This window comes from Dendrobium catenatum, unplaced genomic scaffold (genome assembly GCF_001605985.2).
Source record: "Dendrobium catenatum unplaced genomic scaffold, ASM160598v2 fragScaff_scaffold_1220, whole genome shotgun sequence".
In the NCBI taxonomy this organism is placed as follows: domain Eukaryota; kingdom Viridiplantae; phylum Streptophyta; class Magnoliopsida; order Asparagales; family Orchidaceae; genus Dendrobium; species Dendrobium catenatum.
Window position 1 is genome coordinate 12,251,407 of NW_021319682.1, and position 20,747 is coordinate 12,272,153.

Here is a 20,747-nt window from a genome sequence, read left to right on the forward strand (position 1 = left end):
CTTTAAACCAAAATGAGCTGTAGATTATGGTGAAAGATTTGATGAATTTATTTATGAGAGAAATTGTCTTTATTTTTTATTTATAATTAATATAGAGTCTTTAATCTGAATGTTTAAAAATTGATTAATGCAACCAGCAATCAAAATAAGAGAGTTATTGGGAAGGTTTTAAATACCTTTAGCTAAACTTTTATAAATTTTCGGGAATTTCATGCATTCTTGTGTGAAAATGCCATTTTCTATAATCTTATATTTATTTATTATCAGGGAAGAAACAAATAAGAAATAGAAAATTGCAAGGGAAAAAAAAAACACTGACATCTAACGTGTAAAAATTGGAAACCCGAAAAAAAATTATAAATCCACACCACCCAAGAAATTCACAATGAAAATTTGATATATATATATATATACACTCTCAAATTATTTCTATGCACTCTAGCACGGTTCTCTTACTAGTACAAACAAATAGAAACACTAAAAGATGCAAACCTCAATGAAAAATCAGAAATAAAACAGTCTAGTCCTCCTCACAGAGCCGCAATGCCAAGTTTGAAGCGCTACAACGCTCAACTATCTATTTTCAATCTATCTAACAGCACCACGGTGCTCCGCTTTCTATCTACCTCCAATCAAACAATACAACATTATAACGCTGGAGTATATAGTGTCGTAGAACTGTTTGGTTGTACAAAAAAAATAAAATTGGGGGAGGACCTCCTGCAACCCCCAACGAATTTGACTGATGGAATTGAGATCCAAGATGGCAATACAACCAAATAATTTTAGCTAGGCACCAATGTCCTGACGATGATTGTTAGAGGTTGGCGGAGGTTGATGATGATCATCAGTGTCAATAATCAAGCAAATCTTTAAAGATTTTCAGATCTTTAAACTATATATAATATCTAGTCTAGGCTCCCTTATGTGGAAAATGTATATCTATTTATAATATTTTAGGAATAACATTTTTATAAATTTGACCAAAAATGACATAGAATGACTAGTATTAAATCTTCGAATTATAATTTATTTATTCATCATTAAGTATCTTAATGGCCTTGTACCTTGTAATTAAATATTCTTAGGCTTATTAGATTCATCTTGTCAAGCTGCTCAACTTGATTATGAGCATGCAATATTCATATATTGTTTATCCTTTCAATTAGCATCATGAAATTTCTAATCATGGTTCAATTGCTTTATTTTGGTTCATTTGGATTCGAATGTGACCAACTTTGATGTCTTTGGGCTAATCTTTAGACAATTAATTTGACTATAAATTTACTATGATCTGAACTTGAATGCCTCTAAATTTAACTCTATAAATTTCCTAAATAAATAATGCATCACGATCAATATTTTTTTTTTGAGCTTATTCTTCAATCAAATTAATTAAATAGATGGAATGCACATTTTTTCTTTTAATCCAATATTTCTTTAAATATAAAAATTTAGAGAAAGTAGAATTCCATTGCACATAAAGCGAACGGTTCTACTAAGAGTGTAAAAACGGGTGAACGGGTTGGATTTAAGTCTGATTTGAAAATTGGCTTGACCCGAGTCCGATCAATTCGAATCAGACCAGTTTAATAAACGAATGAAAATACAGATTCAAATCTGATCCACTAGTAGCCCCAAACCAAACTGCATAACTCGTTTTGATTTAATTTTTTATAACTTTTTAACAATAATTTCTAGATTTTCCGATCCGAACCTAACCTTTTTATTAAACTGACCAATTTGAACTCAAATTTTTTGGATCAGACTCTACCTGATGGAGTCGTTCTTTGAACTCCTAAATTCTACATTGTATATAATTTATTTAAGTTTTTAGGCCCTTTAAATAATGTGATAAGAAATATAATGAAAGTAGATTAAAATCTGACGACTTATGAGTTAAATAATAATATATACGATTTTTTTTCAAAACAATTTTTTTTTAATGATGATATCAGTTAATTTAAATTAAAAAATGTTATTTAAAAACTAAAAAAACAAAACAAATCGTACCCCTTAGTGTAATCATTAGGTTTGATTATACATAAAAATGGGCAAATCAGAATTTTTTTTTGGGGAAAAAATCGTAATTTTCAATCTATCATCAACTCCTTTAATTGCATGTTCCTTCACATGCCTGAGAAGTCCACTAGTAAAACTGTAAATCCTTTCAAGTCAGAGGGTCATTTGCTGGATGTGGTTTCCTATTTCATCTCACAAGCTAAAGGGGGAGAAAGCTCTCGCCTTTCTCTTCTTTCTACTACTTCTCAGTTCGCTTCTCCATGGGGTTCAGACGGAGTTCCTTCTATCTTTATTAAAGCGAAGCGCGAGAGAATCTTTACTTGGTTTTCTCCATTGTGGTGGTTCCGGTGTTGACGTGATTGGCGTTGCTAAGAAATCGAAGCAATGAGGGCTCTTGCGGTCCCTTGTTCCTCCTAATCCCCTTTCTGACTACTTTGTCCTTGTTTTCTTCTCTATATGTGGATTGAACTCGTGCCAGGTTTTATGAAGTAGTAGAAGGAGAACGGGTGTTTGGGTTGGGGCAGCGGAGAATGAGAGAGGGCCTGCAGGATGGGCAATTGTGGAACGAGAGAGGAATCCGCAGTGGCCGCAGCTCATGTTCAAGGTTTCTTCTGACAATTAATGCCCTATTTGGCCCTTTTAATTTCTTTTCTTCTTCTTCATTTGTTAATTTCTTCTCACATTGCCTTCTTTCATTTTATTCTACTCGATTTTGTGCTTCTTGCGGATCTCGATTATTCCGTCTTGGGGAGTCATGGGTTTGCTTAGAGATGTTTTTATCAGATCAAACGAAAAAAATGTACGGTTGGTTGGAAATGCAGTTTTCAAAGGGTGATTGGGCATCGTCCATTTTTTTCTTTATTCCTTCCTTCTAATAAATGCAAATATGTAGTAAGGAACACTCCTTTCAGTTTTCAAACTGATTTCTAGTGCTGTTTTCCAATTTGATAACTTCAAATTAGTTCATTACAACCACCTTATCTATTAGTTTTTTTATCGTTTATCTCCGAGGATTATTGTAATGATAAGGGGTGTAGAGGTTCTTAAACTTTCAGGGCCTGTAATTTGTTGAAATCAACACCATCACAGTTGAAAAAAATGGCTGAAGGGAGGCGTAAATAACTTATTTTTAGCGCCTAGTATAGATCTAAGTTGTGGTGCGTATTTGGGCTGGGGATAAGCTGCAAGATATTCAATAATTTATGAGCTCCCATTTCCTTAGAATTTTTTACTGGTTTGACCGGTTCTAAGTAGCACTTTCTATAACCTGAGATTCCTAATGCCTTACCTTGGCATCATTAGTCTTATTTATGAACTCGTCTTAGATTTTTGCTCATTAAATAAAGGGCTTCAACAAAAAAACCGTTTCTTTATTTTACAATCTTATTGTTTGCAGTGCAAAATGTCCAATTGCCTCAACAAGCAGCAAGGAACTCCTTGTCGGGGAAGAAGCAAAACCGCTCCTTCTCAGAAATGAGTGATCCTTCAACACCACGGAATTTCGCCGACTCGAGGAATATTGCAATATACACTGACATGATAGCTTTTACATTGTTTGAGCTTGAGACCATTACAAAGAGCTTCCGTCCTGATTATGTTCTTGGGGAAGGCGGATTTGGAACAGTTTACAAGGGATATATTGATGAGAATGTGAGGACTGGTCTGAAATCTTTGCCAGTTGCTGTGAAGGTACTTAACAAGCAAGGCCTTCAGGGACATAAGGAATGGCTTGTAAGTTGTACAGCACTTACTTTTATAATCTCGTCGTTCACTTGACTTTCCTAGTTAGAGTGTTTGTTAAGATTATTTGCCAAGCTTCGATTCTTTCTTTTTGATCTTATATGATTATCACTTATATGAGAAACTGAAGTTTTGAAAATCTCTTAGATAGTGACTTTCATGTCCTTCTCAATTAAAACTTGTAATATCCTCACTACAAAATAACCTGCTGTGCTATTTTTTAATAGGTTCGACTCTGTAAACATGCTAAAATGAAGTTTTCTGTGTTTATCTTTGTCTGTTGCTAAGGCTAGTTTGAAAATATTGTTTGCTGCTTGTATAGTTATCTGCCCTCGATATTGCATGAAGATATTTGAGTATTTTGTGTGGTCAAAATTTAGAGTTCCTGACAAAACCCTGCAAGCAGATTCTGAAATCCGATCAATGTCCCTGTTTTCCCACTTATAAGTTTTCATTGTCTGGATTTTATAAACTTTAGATCAAATAAAAAATAAGTGATCTTAAAACTTTCTATGATTTCATTGTATGTTGTTCTTTGACCATATGAAATGTTTCCTGGTTAACTGTATTATTTGTCTCCATTTGCCAGACAGAGGTTAATTTTCTAGGACAGTTAAGACATCCTAATCTAGTGAAGCTGATTGGATATTGCTGTGAGGATGATCACAGGCTCCTTGTCTATGAGTTTATGTTCCGGGGAAGCCTTGAGAATCACCTATTTCGAAGTAAAACACTCAAGATCTTACTTTGTATTTCTGTTTTTTTTTTTACTTCTCAAGCTCCTTTATTTTTCAGATAGTTTCTTGATTTTCATGAAATTGCTTTTACATTGTATGCAACTGTCATTGGTGGAAGTTCACCTTCTTTGGACATGTTAAAATATTGATATCTTGGGTTCTATTTCTTCCACTATGCCTTGACAATGACTTGTTGGCTTCACTATTTTTAAGTTGGCAACTAAAGTTGTACATGATTATGTTGGATGTAACTTTAGGAATTCTGAAAATTTACTTGCATTGGACTTATGATTTTGTATAATATTTCCATCAACTTTATTCCAACTCCACAGGCTTTACCTTTTAAACCATCTTTGTCTTATTTTCATTTAAATCGCTCTTTGAGAAACATTTTTGAGTTGTCCTAGTTTTCTTGTCCTTTATTCATTTTTTATGTTGAAAGCAACTAAAAATGCCTATTTTATATATCAAGTTGGACATTGATCATTGATGTGGAAAGAATAATGGAGTAATCATGTGAGAAATATGAAATAAAAAATATTGGTTGCATGAACAGAGATAATTAAAAAGACTACACATTTGATGTTCTAAAAAAATTTCGTTAGAGTTAAATGAGTCAGTTGGTCAACGATGGAGTGTAGAAAGCAAAGTTATAAAATTAAGAAGGCATGTAATGTTTATGAATTTTAGGTTTCATTATTCTATGTCCATTTATAATATTTGGAGTTTAAGTTATTTGTTGTGCCTTCTAGTTGATGATGGTTGAAAGACAAATTGAACTTTCATGATTTGTTTTCCAATGCAATGTTATTGCATAATCTTTTAAATTGACGTTTATTGTTTAATTTGTCTTGTATTGTTTAGTAAGGATAAGTAGTTCCAAGAAAACAAGATATTGGTGTGCAGTCTAAAAAAGAGCCTATATTGATTGAAATAGATACCAAGACTGTGGGACAAAAATTTGACAAGTTTATATCTAACAAAGGGGGCACAAAATATCAAGCGGATCGCTATTGCTTCTTTAAACATTATGATAATTGTTATATATTTCTTCTTTTGTATGTGGATGATATGCTGATTGCATGGTTAGATATAAAGAAGATAAAATAATTGAAGGAGTAGTTATTAAGGGAATTTGAAATGAAAAATTTGAGTCAAGTTAAGAAAATACTCGGTATGATAATCAATAAGGATAAGAGTGCATGTACATTGAAGTTGTCTCAAGCTAAATATGTTGACAATGTTTTACGGAGATTCAATATGAGTGATGCAAAACCAGTTTGCACCCCCTTAGGTAGTCACTTTTGACTATCTAAGGAGCAATCGCCTAGATCTGAAGCAAAGTAAGAACAAATGAAGATAACTTCGTATACTTCAGGTGTTGGAAGCTTGATGTATATTATGATCTGTATAAGACCAGTAGGAGTAGCCAGTAGATTTATGAGTAACTTAGGAAAACATCATTGGGAGGTGGTTAAATTGATTCTCAAATACTTGAGAAGGACAGTTGACAAAGCATTTTGCTTTGAACATACAAGCATTGAAGTACATGGATATGTAGATTCTAATTTTGCTGCAGATATTGATGGTAAGAGAAACACGACTGATTATATATTTTTTTAAAGAAATACTACAATGAGTTGAATTTTCAAGTTATAAAAGATTATTGCTCTCTCAACCACAGATCTCAACCACAGAAGCTGAGTTTATTGATATCATTGCAGATCACAAAAAAATAACGTGGCTATAAATATTTAAGGCAATACTTGGCAAAGGGTAAAGAAATGATAGACTATATAGCGAGAACATGAGTGTTATTCATCTTGCCATGGATGCAGCAACCTATGCTAGGACGATGCATATGCATATCCATGTTCGGTTCATTTCATTCATTCCCAGATACACACAACTCAAAATTTTGTAGATATGTTGATGAAGATAATGATGGTTGATAAAATGAAGCTATGTTCAACTTCAGTTGGTCTTCATGAAGGTTCAGGTAGGGGTGAGCCACACTAAAGTTTTCCTTCTATGGTTGGTGCTATAGATCAGGAGTTCGATTAATCTTAATCAGTCTCCAAGTGGGATATTGTTAGTTCTTTATGGAACATGCATGCCAATGCTGCAAAATGGCGCCCGCCATGGCGCACAACACGATGTGGCGTACATACGACGCTATTTGCTTGGCTCGGCGTGACGTGACGCACATACGATGCTATTTGATTGGCGCGGCGTGGCGCAACACATCAAAATAACATGCACTATTTATGCTATGCATAGGCAATGGCGCATGGCGCAAGGCACAAATGGCGCGCACTATTTTGTTAACATGTTGTAAATTATAAGATATAAATTATAATTAAATTATTTAAAGATTTATATACTAATATCATAATTAATTATTAATTAATTAAACATCAAATTAATAAATTATCATAAAAAAGGTATTTAACTTTTTGTAGGATTTAAAGCTATCTTTTTTGCTATTTGGCGGGATTTAGGCTAAATAATTGCTCAAATCCTGCTCAAATATATTGCTGTAAGTTTATGTAGGATTTAAAATTGTCATTTTTATTATTTGATAGGATATTTAAGCCTAAATTTTTTTTTCTAATCAATCTATTATTTTTTATTTAATGATATTTAATACAATAACAACAACATCAAGCCTTTGTCCCACTACGTGTGGTCGGCTATATGAATCCTTTTTCTTCGTTGTGCCATGTTAAAAGTTAAATTCTTGTTTAAATCTAATAAAGAAATATCATTTCTAATATTTTCTAACCAAGTTTTTTTAGGTCTATCTCTACCTTTCTTAATATAAGTCAAATCTAATACCTCTACTTTCCTAACTGGTCATCGGAAGGCCATCGTTTTATGTGACCAAAACATCTAAGACGACTCTCTCTAATCTTATCTTCCACTGGAGACTCCAACCTTTTCACGTATATGCTTATTTCATATCCTATCTCTAAGGATAAAGCCACTCATCCACCTGAGCTTCCTCATCTCTGCAACACTTAACTTAGTATTATGCTTCCCTTTAAATGGCCAACATTCGGCACCATAAAGCATTGCAGGTCTCACCACTATCTTGTAGAGTTTTTCCTTAAGTTTGAGGGGGACTTTTCTATCATACAACAAGCCCGATGCATCCCCCCACTTTAACCATCCAACTTGAATTCTGTTTAGAATATCCCCATCTATTTCACCATCACTATGAATAATGGATCCAAGATATCTAAAACGTGTACTCTTATTAATAACTTGATTGCCCAAAATCACAATCCCCTCACTAGGTCTATTACTACTAAAATTACACTACATATATTCAATTTTAGATCTACTCAAGCGAAAACCTTTAGACTCTAAGGTTAATCTCAATAATTCAAGTTTACCTTCAACTCCCTCTCTAGTCTTATCAATAAGAAAAATATCATCAGCAAAAAGCATACACCAAGGTACATTCTCTTGTAAATGTCTAGTGAGAACATCCATAACTAAAGCAAAAAGATATGGGCTTAAGGCTGATCCTTGATGTAATCCAACTGAAATAGGAAAATACTTGGTCAAACCACCTTGTGTTTGAACATAAGTAATAACTCCTACATACATATCTTTAATAATTTGAATATAAGTGTTATTAACTCCTTTTTTCAATAACTCTCCATAGCATTTCTCTTGGAACTTTATCATATGTTTTCTTTAAATCAATAAATATCATACATAAGATCCCCTTATTCTCTCTTTATTTTCCATCAAACCTCTCCATAAATGTTATTGACTTCCATTAGTAGACTTACTTGCATGAGTCCAAAATTGTTTGAGAACATTACTATCACGCCGCAATCTACCCTTCACAACTCGCTCCCAAAGTTTTAAAGTATGACACATTAACTTAATTCCTCTATAATTCGCACAATCTTGTGCATCACCTTTATTCTTAAAAATAGAAATTAACACACTCATTCTCCACTCATCTGACATCTTTTTAGTATTCAAAACATTATTAAAAAGTTTAGTAAGCAAGAAATTCCTTCATCTCCTAAGCATTTCCACACCTCTATTGGAATACGTAAGTCCAATAGCTTTTTCAAGACTTCATTTTCTTAAAGCCTCTTTAACTTCTTTTTTATTAAATACGCCGATTAAAAACAAAAAAATTATTTTCATTAGGTGTTGAGGTCACTAAAGTTTACATATTCACCAATCTACGTTAAAAAGTTTTACCAAAACTATCTCAAATCCACCTTTGTTGAATATCATCTTCTAAGAAAAAGTACTTTTTGATCTTCATCCTTAATACACTTCACTTGAACTAAATCCTTACTACTCCTAGCTCTTTATTTGACTAACTTATACATATATTTCTTCATCCTTAGTATCTATTATATTATATAAATAATTAAAAGCTAAGATCTTTGCATCGCATATTTCTTTCTTAGATTTCTTCTGCGCCTCTTTATATATATATCTCAATTATCAGAATATTTACATAGAAACAAAAAAATTATAACAAATCTTCTTATTTTTTATCTTTTCTTGCACATTTGGATTCCACTATCAACTATTTTTACTATTAGGAGTTTTTCTCTTTCATACTCCAATCACATCTTTTGCAATAATCGTAATATCACTTGTCATTTTTTCCCACATAACATTAGCATTCTCATGCACAGACAAAATCTTATGATCTAAAATCTTACTCTCAAAAATAATTTGTTAATATTTTGTTTAAATGCCCTCATCTAATCCTAAAATATTGTTTAACATTATTTTTTATTTTTGTCCCCTTTATCTTAAAATCTAAAAGTAATAATCGATGTTGGGTGCATAAATTTTCATTATGAATAACTTACAATCTTTGCAATCTAAAGGATCTAATTTTCTTATAAGAAATTGATCAATCTGAGTTTTACTATATTTATTTTTATAAGAGATGATATGCTTATCTTTTTTCTTAAATAAGGTATCAGCAATTAAAAAAATCATAAGCTAAAGAAAAATATAATATGGTCTTACCACCTTCATTTGTCGTTCCAAACTCATGGCCACCATGAATATTTTTAAAATCATTGACCTCTCTAACAACATGTCCATTTAAATCTACTAAAATAAAAATTCTTTCTTTAAAAAATATCTTTTGTATGAATTCTTTTAAGTCATTTCAAAATTTTAATTTTGAACTCATATCCAAACCTACTTGAGGAGCATAAGTAGTTATAATATTAACAGTCTTAACATCAACAATAATTTTTAAAGCTGTAATTCTATTTTTAATTCTATTAATTTTTATAACATTATCTTTCAAACTCTTATCTATAATCACACCTATACTATATAGTACGACTCCTACCCGAATATCATAATTTAAATCATAAATTATCAATTTTCTTAGCCTTCTCTCCAACCCATTTAGTTTCCTAATTGCACAAAATATTTATCTTCCTATGAATCATAATATTTATTAATTCCATTAATTTTCTTATAAGAGAACCTATATTCCAAGTTTCTATCCTAATTTTATTTTCATTGACTAGCTTCTTTGCCCACATTCATCCTTGATGTGAGAACCTTTGCCTATTTAACAATGCACCTGGGCGCCGGTGTAGCGGCCCTTACATGCTTGTCGCTATATTCAGTTCATACAGCGCATCGCTTCTAGGGGACGCTCTAGCATTAACAAAAATTTTAAAGGATTATTATCATGATTATTCGACAAGTTTTATGCTGACTATCGACTACCTAGCACAACCCTCCACTTTTCTCATTCAGGACTTGGGACCTTACAACGACAGTGTTAATTAGGTGCTATGTTTAAAATGGTCTGCGCCGCGTAGTATGCTATGCGCCATGGCTCGATGGGAAACTTTGCACCGTTGTGTATTATTCGTCATTGACAAGTATGTTATTGGAAATTGATTGTGTTGATCAATCGGATTGTATAGTTGATTCAAATCTCAAGAAATTTTTGTGTACAATGCTAAGGCGTTGTAGACCTGTTGAGTCAACTTTTTTTTTTGAGGGCGAAATCTCTGGGTAGTGTCTTATCTACAAACCCATCTGCCTTCCAAAATTTACCTCGGAACTTAGTTCGTTAAAACTCCCTCGCCGAATAAGAAAAGCGAGCGGAGGCCGAGGCCGAATTTTCGGAGCCCACAATAGTGAACTTTGCTGTGGTTTGATTGTGATTTTTTTCCATTTTTGAGTTTTCCACGTAATTTCCGGTGTTCATTCTTTACTTTTTTTTATATCTTGTTTATTTTGATTTGGTTACTCTTAACTCATCTTGTCAACCTTAAATAGTTCGGAGAAGGTTGATGATGATGTTCTTTTACGATGAATCATTTTGTTATGCACTAAAATTTATCATTTTTTTTAATTGAGCAAACTCTATATATGCCTAAAAGTGATTAATTTGGGAAATAATCTTGATTGAGTTGGACACAAATCATGTGGAGGGGTTTCATTGTATCCTGTTTTTTATCAAGTCTGCATGGAAGATAGAGATCTTTTGAGTAATTATAGAATTGGCTCATTTTTTATATGTTGATATGATGTAATGGACCTTTTATGGAAGCATTTGCCAAAACCTATAAATAGGAGTTGATTGGCCATAGTAAGAGTTTCCAATGTTGTTCTTTGATTTACTAGTTATGTTGGGTATTTTAGGTCATGCAGCTTAAATTTAAAGGGTCTAAGCGCAACACGAGAGATCTATGATGGATAAATCCATCATCTAGAGCTTGTTTTATTCATTCAAATCTATGATAGAGAAACGCCATGATTGTGATCTAACAAGCTTTTGATCTAGCTTCAACACATTAATTTTATGTGCAAATTTAATAGTTATGTGCTAATGAATTCTCGTATAAGGGGCTATTGTTGAATTCTTTCTATGATATTTACTAATCATGGATATGAAAAAACTAATTTATTTCATACCTATGATTAGACCTATGACCTGATAAATTTAAGTTTGGGCACAACATTTTATGTTAACACTTAAAGTTGACTCAACTTGATTTTTTTATTTCTAAAAAAATTTCTCAAGTTGGGCTTAAGCATGAATATATCTTCCTGGCCCTAGTAAGGCCATGAAGTTTAAGTGTATTTTAGTTGATTTGAACCAAGCCAGCTTGGCTTTACCTGACCAAAATCATGGCACCACTCGTCTATTCATCTCAAGCATTAGCTTGGTCGAGCTTGGGCAAAATTTTTTTTTCAGCTTCTAGTCTACTTATATGTTCCCTTTGAGAATTAGTTATGTTTGCTGAAGTTTTTGAACTCCTCTGATATGATTTGATTCACTATTTTGTTTATGAATATTATGATTCGTTGTTAGCTAATTGTGGCTTCCCTAGGTATTTCCTATCCTTCAACGGCCGAGGATTTTTGTTTGGTTCCTTGATCCATCACTTGCTTGAATCAATTCCTTGGATGTTCGTAACTTATTCTATTTGATACCTTCATCTTTGATTTGAGTGACTTGTGGTTATGGGATTTCCTAATGTTATTATTTCCTTAATATATATATATATATATATAATTCAATATTTCCTTGTTTAAAAAGATATACAACAACATCAAGCCTTTATCTCACTATATGGGGTTAGCTACATGAATCCTTTTTCTCCATTGTGTCATGTTAAGAGTTAGATTTTCATTTACATCTAATAAAAAAGCTCATTTTTAATACTTTCTAACCAAGTCTTTTTAGGTCTACCTCTACTTTTCTTAACATAGGTCAAATCTAATACATCTACTCTCATAACCGAGTCATCAGAAGGCTATGAATTTTTATGCGACCAATACATTTAAGGCGACTCTTTATAATCTTATCGCCATTCGAGCTACTCCAACCTTTTCACATATATAGTCATTTCACATTCTATCTTTAAGAGTGTAGCCACTCATCCACCTGAGCATCCTCATCTCTGCAACACTTAACTTAATTTTACGTTTCTTTTTTAATGACAACATTCTACATCTTAAATCATTTTAGGTCTCACCACTATCTTATAAAATTTTCCCTTAAGTTTGAGAGATAATTTTCTATTTGCATGACGAACCCAATGCATTCCTTCACTTCCACTAGCCAACCTGAATTCTACTAATAATATTCCTATCTATTTTACCATCACTTTGAACAATAGACTCGAGATACTAAAATGTGTGCTCTTTTTAATGATTTAATCGCCCAAAGTCACAAACTCTTCACTAGATCTATTACTGCTAAAATTATACTCTATGTATTTGATTTTGAAGATTTTAAATGAAAACATTTAGACTAAGGTTGACCTCCATAATTCAAGTTTTTCTTCAACTCCCTGTCTAGCCTTATCAAAAAGAAGAACTTCATTAGCAAAAAGCATACACCAGTGTACATCCCTTGCAAAACATCCATGACTAAAGCAAAATGATATGGGCTTAAAGCTAATCCTTGATGTAATCTAATAGAAATAGAAAAACTTGGTCAAACCTTGTGTCTGAACACATGTAGCAACTCCTGCATAAATATCCTTAATGATTTGCATATAAACATTATTAACTCCTTAAAGTTTTGTGTTAGACCGATCCACTGGACCGGTCCAGCCGGTCCAGATGGGACCGGTTCACGGGCGGGATCGCAGAATAGGCGGATATTTCCGCCAGAACGAGCGGCCGACCGCTCATATAGAGCGTTTTAGGAAGGATTTTTGGGGGGTTTCAGAGAGAAATTTGAATGTAGGGACTGTTTAGGGAATTCCTTTTGATTTGTATGCATTAAATAGATGTTTTTTTCTAGGGTTTGGGTATCTTGAATTTGGCTGAAATTTGAGATCTCGTAGATTTAGGATTTCTTTGGGCTCTAGCGGTGTCTAGAGATTTGGGAGAGATCGATCCTCCTCTCGAATTGAGGATCAATTGTATCTTTGCTATTTCCTTGCAACTACTAGTAAAATACAAGTCTTTTCTCGGATTTTTCTGCAGTTTTTCCTGCTTTCCTACTGTTTTTGGCTGTTTTCTGCTGTGGACAGCAATTTTACATTGGATCTACTTGGTTTTGGTGAGAAACACTTGGAAATCCAAGTGTTTCCTATCATTTTGTAAGCCAAGAAATTCCTTTATCCCCTGAGCATTTTCACAACTCTATTATAATATTGTTAAATCCAATAGCTTTTTCACACTTCATTTTTTTAAAGTCTCTCTAACTTTGGCTTTACTAATACGATGATAAAAAAAAAAAAAATCTCCATTTTCATTTAGGATGCTAAGGTCACTAAAGCCATTCATATTCTCACAATCTCCATTGTAAAGCTTATCGAAATATCTCATCCAACTATATTGAATATTCTCTTATAATAAAAAAACCTTTTTTATTTTCTTCTTTAAAACACTTTACTTGAACTAAATCCTTACTTTTTCTATATTTATGCTTGATTAATTTATACATATATCTATCACCTTCCTTCATGTCTAATTTATTATTTAAATAATTAGAAGTTAAATCTTTTCCATTGCATATTACTCTCTCATACTTCTTATGGTCCGCTTTATATTTTTTTCAATTTAGAGCTTTTATATCTAAACCAACTTTTATAATAAATCTTCATTTTTTTTTTCTTATACATTTTAATTCCATCATCAACAATTTTTACTATTAGGAGCTTTTCCTTTTGATACTTCAAGCACATATAATTTGTAGCATTCTTATACAATTAACTACTTTTTTCACGTAATATTAGCTTTCTCACGCACAAACAAAATTTTAAGATTTGAATTTTACTCAAAATATTTTTATTAGTATTATGGAAACACCCATATCTATTTCTAGGATAATATTTTACTTTATTTTTCATATTCTGTCTGTTTATCTTAAAGTTCAAAACTAATAATCGATGTTGAGTACATAAACTTTTATTCGAAGTAACTTTATAATATTTGTAATATTAACGATATATTTTTCTTATAAGAAAAAAAATCAATATGAGTTTTACTACATCTTTTCATATAAAGTCATGAGATGCTTCTCTCTTTTCTTAAATAAGATATTAACAATTATAAATCATAAGCTAGTGCAAAATCTAATATAGTCCTACCATCTTCATTATTTGCGCCAAACTCATAATCACAATGAATATTTTTGAAATCTTCTTCCACTCTACTAATATGTCCATTTAAATTACCTCTAATAAAACTCTTTCTTTAAGATATATCATTTGTATTAATTCATCTAAGTTATTCTAAAATTTTAAAACACATATACAAGCCTACTTGAGAAGCATAAACATTTATAATGTTAATAATTTAGCATTAGCAATAATTTTTAAAGTTATAATTCGATATCCAATTTTATTAAATTCTACAACATTATTCATCAGACTTTTATCTATTATCACACCTACATTATTTCTCTTACAACTTCTATATGAATACCATAGTTTAAATTCTAAAGTATTAATCTCGTTAGCCTTCTTTCCAGCCCATTTGGTTTCCTGAATGCATAGTATATTTATCTTCCTATAAGTCATAATATCTATTAATTTCATTAATTTGTCTGCAATAGAACTTATGTTTCAAGTTTCTACCTTAATTATAGTTTTATGGACTAGCTTATTTGCCCACATTCATCCATGAAGTGGAAATCCTTGCTTATTTAACACTACACCTGGGCATCGGTGCAACCGCCCTTGCACACTTCTCTTTGTATTCAGTTCATACAATTCGTTGCCTCTAGAGAACACCCTAGCATTAACACAATATATTAAAGGATTCATGTCATGATTATTCGATTAGTTTTACGTTGACCGTTGGCTACCTAACATAATCTTCTATTTTTTTCATCAAAGGCTTGAGACCTGGCAACAACAATGTTTGTTTAAAAAATACATAGCAAAAGTTTTTTGTCGCTCTTATACTTATGGATGGATTTGAGGGCGAAAAAGTGGTAGCCAATGAATCCTTGAGATGGGGACTTGAGGTCGAAGGTGAAGCTAAATAGGTGCTAGAAGAGGGCATCGATGATGGTGTTGAATGTTCATGATATTCTTGGTGTGGACAAAGCTACTAGGTTAGATATTGAACATGTTTGATCCCCTATTGCCTGAGTTAACCCATAGCATAGGATGAGGCATTTTTTGTTATAAAAGTTTACTTTTATTCAAATTTTAGCAAAAAAATACTTCATCAACTAAATTAGAATTATTCCTCTTTGAAGATTGGAAACCAAGCTGGGAGCAATGGCAAATCTCCGAAGGAACTAGGACCAAAATGGAGGGTTTTTAAAATTGTAAACTTGATGAAGTGTGGCTCAAACCTGAGGGACCTAAATAATATCCATTCTTTTTAAAATTTACTTTTAATTACATACTTTTAATGACTCTATGATTTCTCTTATTAAATAGTACTTATGAGACACTGCTTCATGTACTGTGCTTGTTGTGATTAATTAATTAAAAATTCGTATCAGTTGAACAACAGACCTTAACATAGGTTTCTTGTATTCTTTGTCTACACTACATTAATTATTTGGATCTTGTCAGGCTCTCACTTGTTCTCTGTTAACAAATTTTTACTGACCTGTCTAATCCTTGCTTCTGACTTTAGAGACAACTACTCCATTATCTTGGGCAACAAGAATGATGATTGCACTAGGTGCTGCCAAAGGGCTTGCTTTCCTTCACAACGCAGAAAAACCTGTCATCTACCGGGATTTTAAGACCTCAAATATATTATTGGACTCTGTTAAGTGTAGATCTTTGTTTGTTTCTATTCATTTACTAGTTCTTGACAGATATATGTATTTTGCAAGATAATACTAGTTCACTATCTTAACTTGGTTTCTTTTTTAAATTTTCAGGATTTTACAGCCAAGCTATCTGATTTTGGTCTTGCAAAAGCAGGGCCACAAGGTGATGAGACCCATGTCTCAACACGGGTTATGGGCACCTATGGATATGCTGCTCCAGAATATGTCATGACCGGTATTAGCTTCTTCTGAAAAAAATTTCTCTCCTTACAAAATTCATTAGCTTCAGTTCAGTCTGTGTTCAATATTTTATGCTGCATGGCTTCTTCTATGTTTGTGGCCTTTTGTACAGTATGTGATCAATGTAGTTTTCAGGTCGTTATGTTAGTTTTTCAAACCTTCAGACAATTCTTTAGTATTGTTAGTAAGCTAAGTTGAGCCTTGCGAACTTCATGTTCAACATTTATTCCTACCTACCACAAAAACTCGATGCAATATTAGGCTTTATTAGAGTTGTTACTGCTCAAGCTCAACTTGCTTATGAAAAATGAAACTTAAAACGCAAACTTGTTTAGACTTGGAGAAATTATAACATAAACGTTAGTATGAAGTTGTTAAATAAGCTCTTCAAACAGCTTTTATGACGTGCATTGATCTGTCTTTAGGGGCGGAACTGGTCTCTTTTTTTAGGATGAGCAAAAATATGATTGACTTGTAGAAAATTAAAAGTGAAATAGAAAAGAATTTAGGCAAATGTTTTTATGGACCGAGGTGAGATAATTAATATATAGATTCTACTAGGGAAAAATTTTCAGGGTGGATAATTGCTCACCTTGTGCTCTTCTGAGGTGCGCCCCTCATTTTCTTAGAGATCTATTTTTCGGAATGACTTAAAACAATCTTTGTATTCTTAATGATTTATTTTTCTTATAAGAAAGTAATTAATTATAAAATTCGGCATTCCGATGACCTTGTTAGGAGAGTAGATGTATTAGATCCCATCTATGTTAAGAAAGTTAGTGGTAGTTCTAAAAAGACTTGATTAGAAAGTAATTAAAATGACATTTTTTATTAGATTTAAATGTGAATTTGACTCTTAAAAAGGATACAATGGATAAAAAAGATTCTTGTAGCCAACCCCATAGTGAGATAAAGGATTGTTGATGTTGAATGGTTCTGAGATAGTCAGATATAAAAGAGGCGGCAACGTCAACTTATATATGACTAGATTGTTGGCAACAACGATATTGGGTGTGAGTAGATCTAAACTGCTATGGGTGAGACTCACCTAGAGGCTATGGTATGTGCTGATTGCCAATGCAGATCTGGGACCGCAGTGGGTTGGGATGGAGATGTAGAAGACACCAAATGATTGCAAGGCTCAATGAAGCACCATTTGTTACGAGTAAGCATGTAAAATTGTAAAAAATACCCAAAAATAAAAATAAAATAAAATAAAATAAAATAAAATAAATAGGCAGTTCGAGGATGCCTAAAATTATAGCTAATTGAGGGAAAAGGGTCTACTAGGAAAATTTGAAGATGCATACAACTCTATTTAATTAAGAGAAACGGAGCAACCACCAAAGCTTGTTTCATTTATATTTTGTATAGCCATATTATTACCACTTGAGGAGTATTTATAGGCTACAAAAGCACCTAATAACCTAACAACAACCTAATAAATTTAATGACCTATAAATAATAGGAATCATTTGTTACCCGTAAAACTATTTTTTTTAACATTTATGCCAAACATCTATTCATGCAAATAAAAGTGAAAAAAGGACAAGAAAGTAATTAGCTTGCCCCATCCATTGTGTTCCTATCAAATATGAACTTTCTGTCTATCCAAAGCTTGATCTTCGGAATCCCTAGAGAAATTTAGAAAGTTTATGAGGTTACAAGAGAGGGAGATGGTAATAGTTAAATTAGGGGTCATTGGTGGCTTCAAGAACATAAGAAAAGATTCTAAGGAATCGATGGTTGTTGTAGTCTCTATGGCCATTGAAAGTGAGGTTACCTTGAGAAATAGTCTTAGGGCCCATTTGATTTCTTGTAGATAGGTATGCATTTTAGAAAGAATAAAGTTTTGCTACAAACCATTGTTGGCTGGATGTAATAAAAAATAATGATCTCATAAAAAGAAATATCATTAGTTTCCTGAATCGATATTGTTAAGAAATGTCCAAGAGAGTTATGAGAAAGTTTGTGGAGTTTGAAATCATGTTAATGTCCAGCTAGATCTAACCAATTGGTGGATTTAATGATCCGAATCCATATCCAAAGTATGATTTCTAGCTCGATGCAAACAAATGAGTCCCAAGAAATTTACAGTTTGCCATGAAGGACTTTGGGGGATTTTCATGAATTTGGCCAAACAAAATCTTGAAGTAGTAGAGTTGGGGATTTGAAGCATTTTATCTGGCTTTTATCTTGACCAATATTCAACTCTTCTGCAAATTATGCACAACTTGTTGAAATTTACAAATTTGTTATGAAGGACTCTGAGATTTCTGTGAATTTGGCCAAATAAAATCCCTTAGCAGAGTTGGGGATTTGAAGCATTTTAACTAGCTTTTATGTTGTCCAATATTCAACTCTTCTGCAAATTGTGAACCCCCGCCCCCCCCTAAAACGAAAATATTACTTATAAAAGAGAGAATGAGCTAATTAATAAATGAGGCACAAAGGTGCTATTCAAGGGCCCCTAAATAACCTCTCAAACTTCCAGTACATCTACATTGATTTCTCATGAAGGACCATTATAATGTCAATGATGGATATATATATATATATATATAATTTTATTTTTTATCTATCAATGATGGATATTGTTGCTCTATCATAAAGTACTTAATAGTAGACTCATTAATAACCTATTCTTTTTTTATTTTTTCTAATACATGAATTGATCCTTTGGAACATATCCGGGTACCAAAAGCCTTTTGATAACCCTTTGGAATTGTCTTATTTGTTACTTTTCGGTATCTATAGAATATTGGTTTGTGGTGCTAAACCTCATTTTGGGCTCCCTCTCAAACTGAACATTGAACACTTTAAGCTGTGCTAATTAAGATGGTTAGAAGATGATGCAGCTATTTACATAATGAAGTCTTCTCGTCACTCTTTATTTACAAACAACACCGTACCCCACCCCCCCAAGCCCAAATCCCTTCCCTCTCCTCTCCTCTCCTTGTAGATGGCATCTTCTGAGCATAATTTTGTACAATAAGAACAGTTATTTCCAACCCTACTTTACTTAGGTGGTAATTATAAAAAGCCTGCTATGATGAAGGAAACCTCAATCAACTGTGAGCCATTGAAGCTCTCAGCTATGCCATTGTGAGGGTAGGAGAATTACTGTACCAAAGTAAGAAAGTGTTTGGCTTCCCATATTGGTTCCTGAAACTATACTGTAACATTAGTGCTTTTTTTCTACCAAACCTTATTTCACTCGTCCATGCGATTTTATGGGCTTCTCTGATACACTATTCGGAAAAAAAAATCTCTTAACAGGTCATTTGACCTCAAGGAGTGATGTCTACAGCTTTGGAGTAGTCCTTCTTGAGCTTTTAACTGGCCAGAAATCAATAGACAAGACCAGGCCTGGCAAGGAGCAGAGCCTTGTTGACTGGGCTCGTCCCAGGCTCAATGACAAGAAGAAGCTGCTCCAGATTGTAGATCCGAATCTTGAGGGCCAACACTCCATGAGAGCGGTACAGAAAGCTTGCAGTCTGGCCTACTACTGCCTGAGCCAGAACCCGAAAGCAAGACCTCTTATGAGCGATGTTGTGGAGACATTGGAACCACTGCAGGAGAGCATTGGAGCAAATGGAGTCCCTGACTGCCGGATGAACAGAAGGCTTGCAGCTACCAGCATGGGATGCCGACCGATTCCAGCTGCGAAGTGTTCTTCTCCAGGTGCTGTGGCTGCTTGCCGGGTGAGGTGAAGCTCCTCTTGTACATTTGACAATACCGTTTATTTGTCTACTATGTGCGTCTTTTTGTGTTGTTTTCTGTGGGTTATTTTCTTTCTTTTGTTTCTTAATGGTTTTCATGAATTCTAAGATTGCTAATGCTGCAATTTTAGCACAGAAAACCTTGCCAAAGGCTGGGTTTTTGTTCAAGAAATCAAAGTTTAGCTGTGCATACTCAATAGCCTGATGATTTTTTTGTTACCTCAGTGCTGGTTTGAGGATGTGGTGAATGTAGTGGTTGTTGTTGTAGCTATGATTTCATTTTCCAAATGCCCATGTTATCTGGTTTCTAATTTGTTATATTCTGTGAAGCCTTTATCCTTAATTTTTCTTCTTTTTTCTTTAATGAATCCCTCATTAAATATTGATTCAAATCATAAAAAACTCTATAACATACGTACACCCAATGAACTATGAACTTCATCCATAACCTTCATATGATCAACAGTCACCTTTCTTTGCCATTAAATTGGACACATACATTCATCAATCATCATTCAACTATTAGTTTTTATTTTTTTATTTTTTGAATTATAT

At 33.0% G+C, this 20,747-nt stretch overlaps 1 protein-coding gene across 1 annotated transcript; it reads left to right on the top strand.

Moving 5' to 3' along the window:
- Positions 1–2,190: 2,190 nt before the first annotated feature.
- LOC110092858 (probable serine/threonine-protein kinase PBL8) lies at positions 2,191–20,503 on the top strand. The gene is made up of 6 exons (XM_020817554.2): positions 2,191–2,626; positions 3,419–3,753; positions 4,352–4,487; positions 16,089–16,225; positions 16,342–16,465; positions 19,750–20,503. The coding sequence occupies exons 1-6, from the start codon at positions 2,572–2,574 to the stop codon at positions 20,181–20,183; spliced, it is 1,221 nt and encodes a 406-aa protein (XP_020673213.1). The 5' UTR covers positions 2,191–2,571; the 3' UTR covers positions 20,184–20,503.
- The last annotated feature ends 244 nt before the right edge of the window (positions 20,504–20,747 follow it).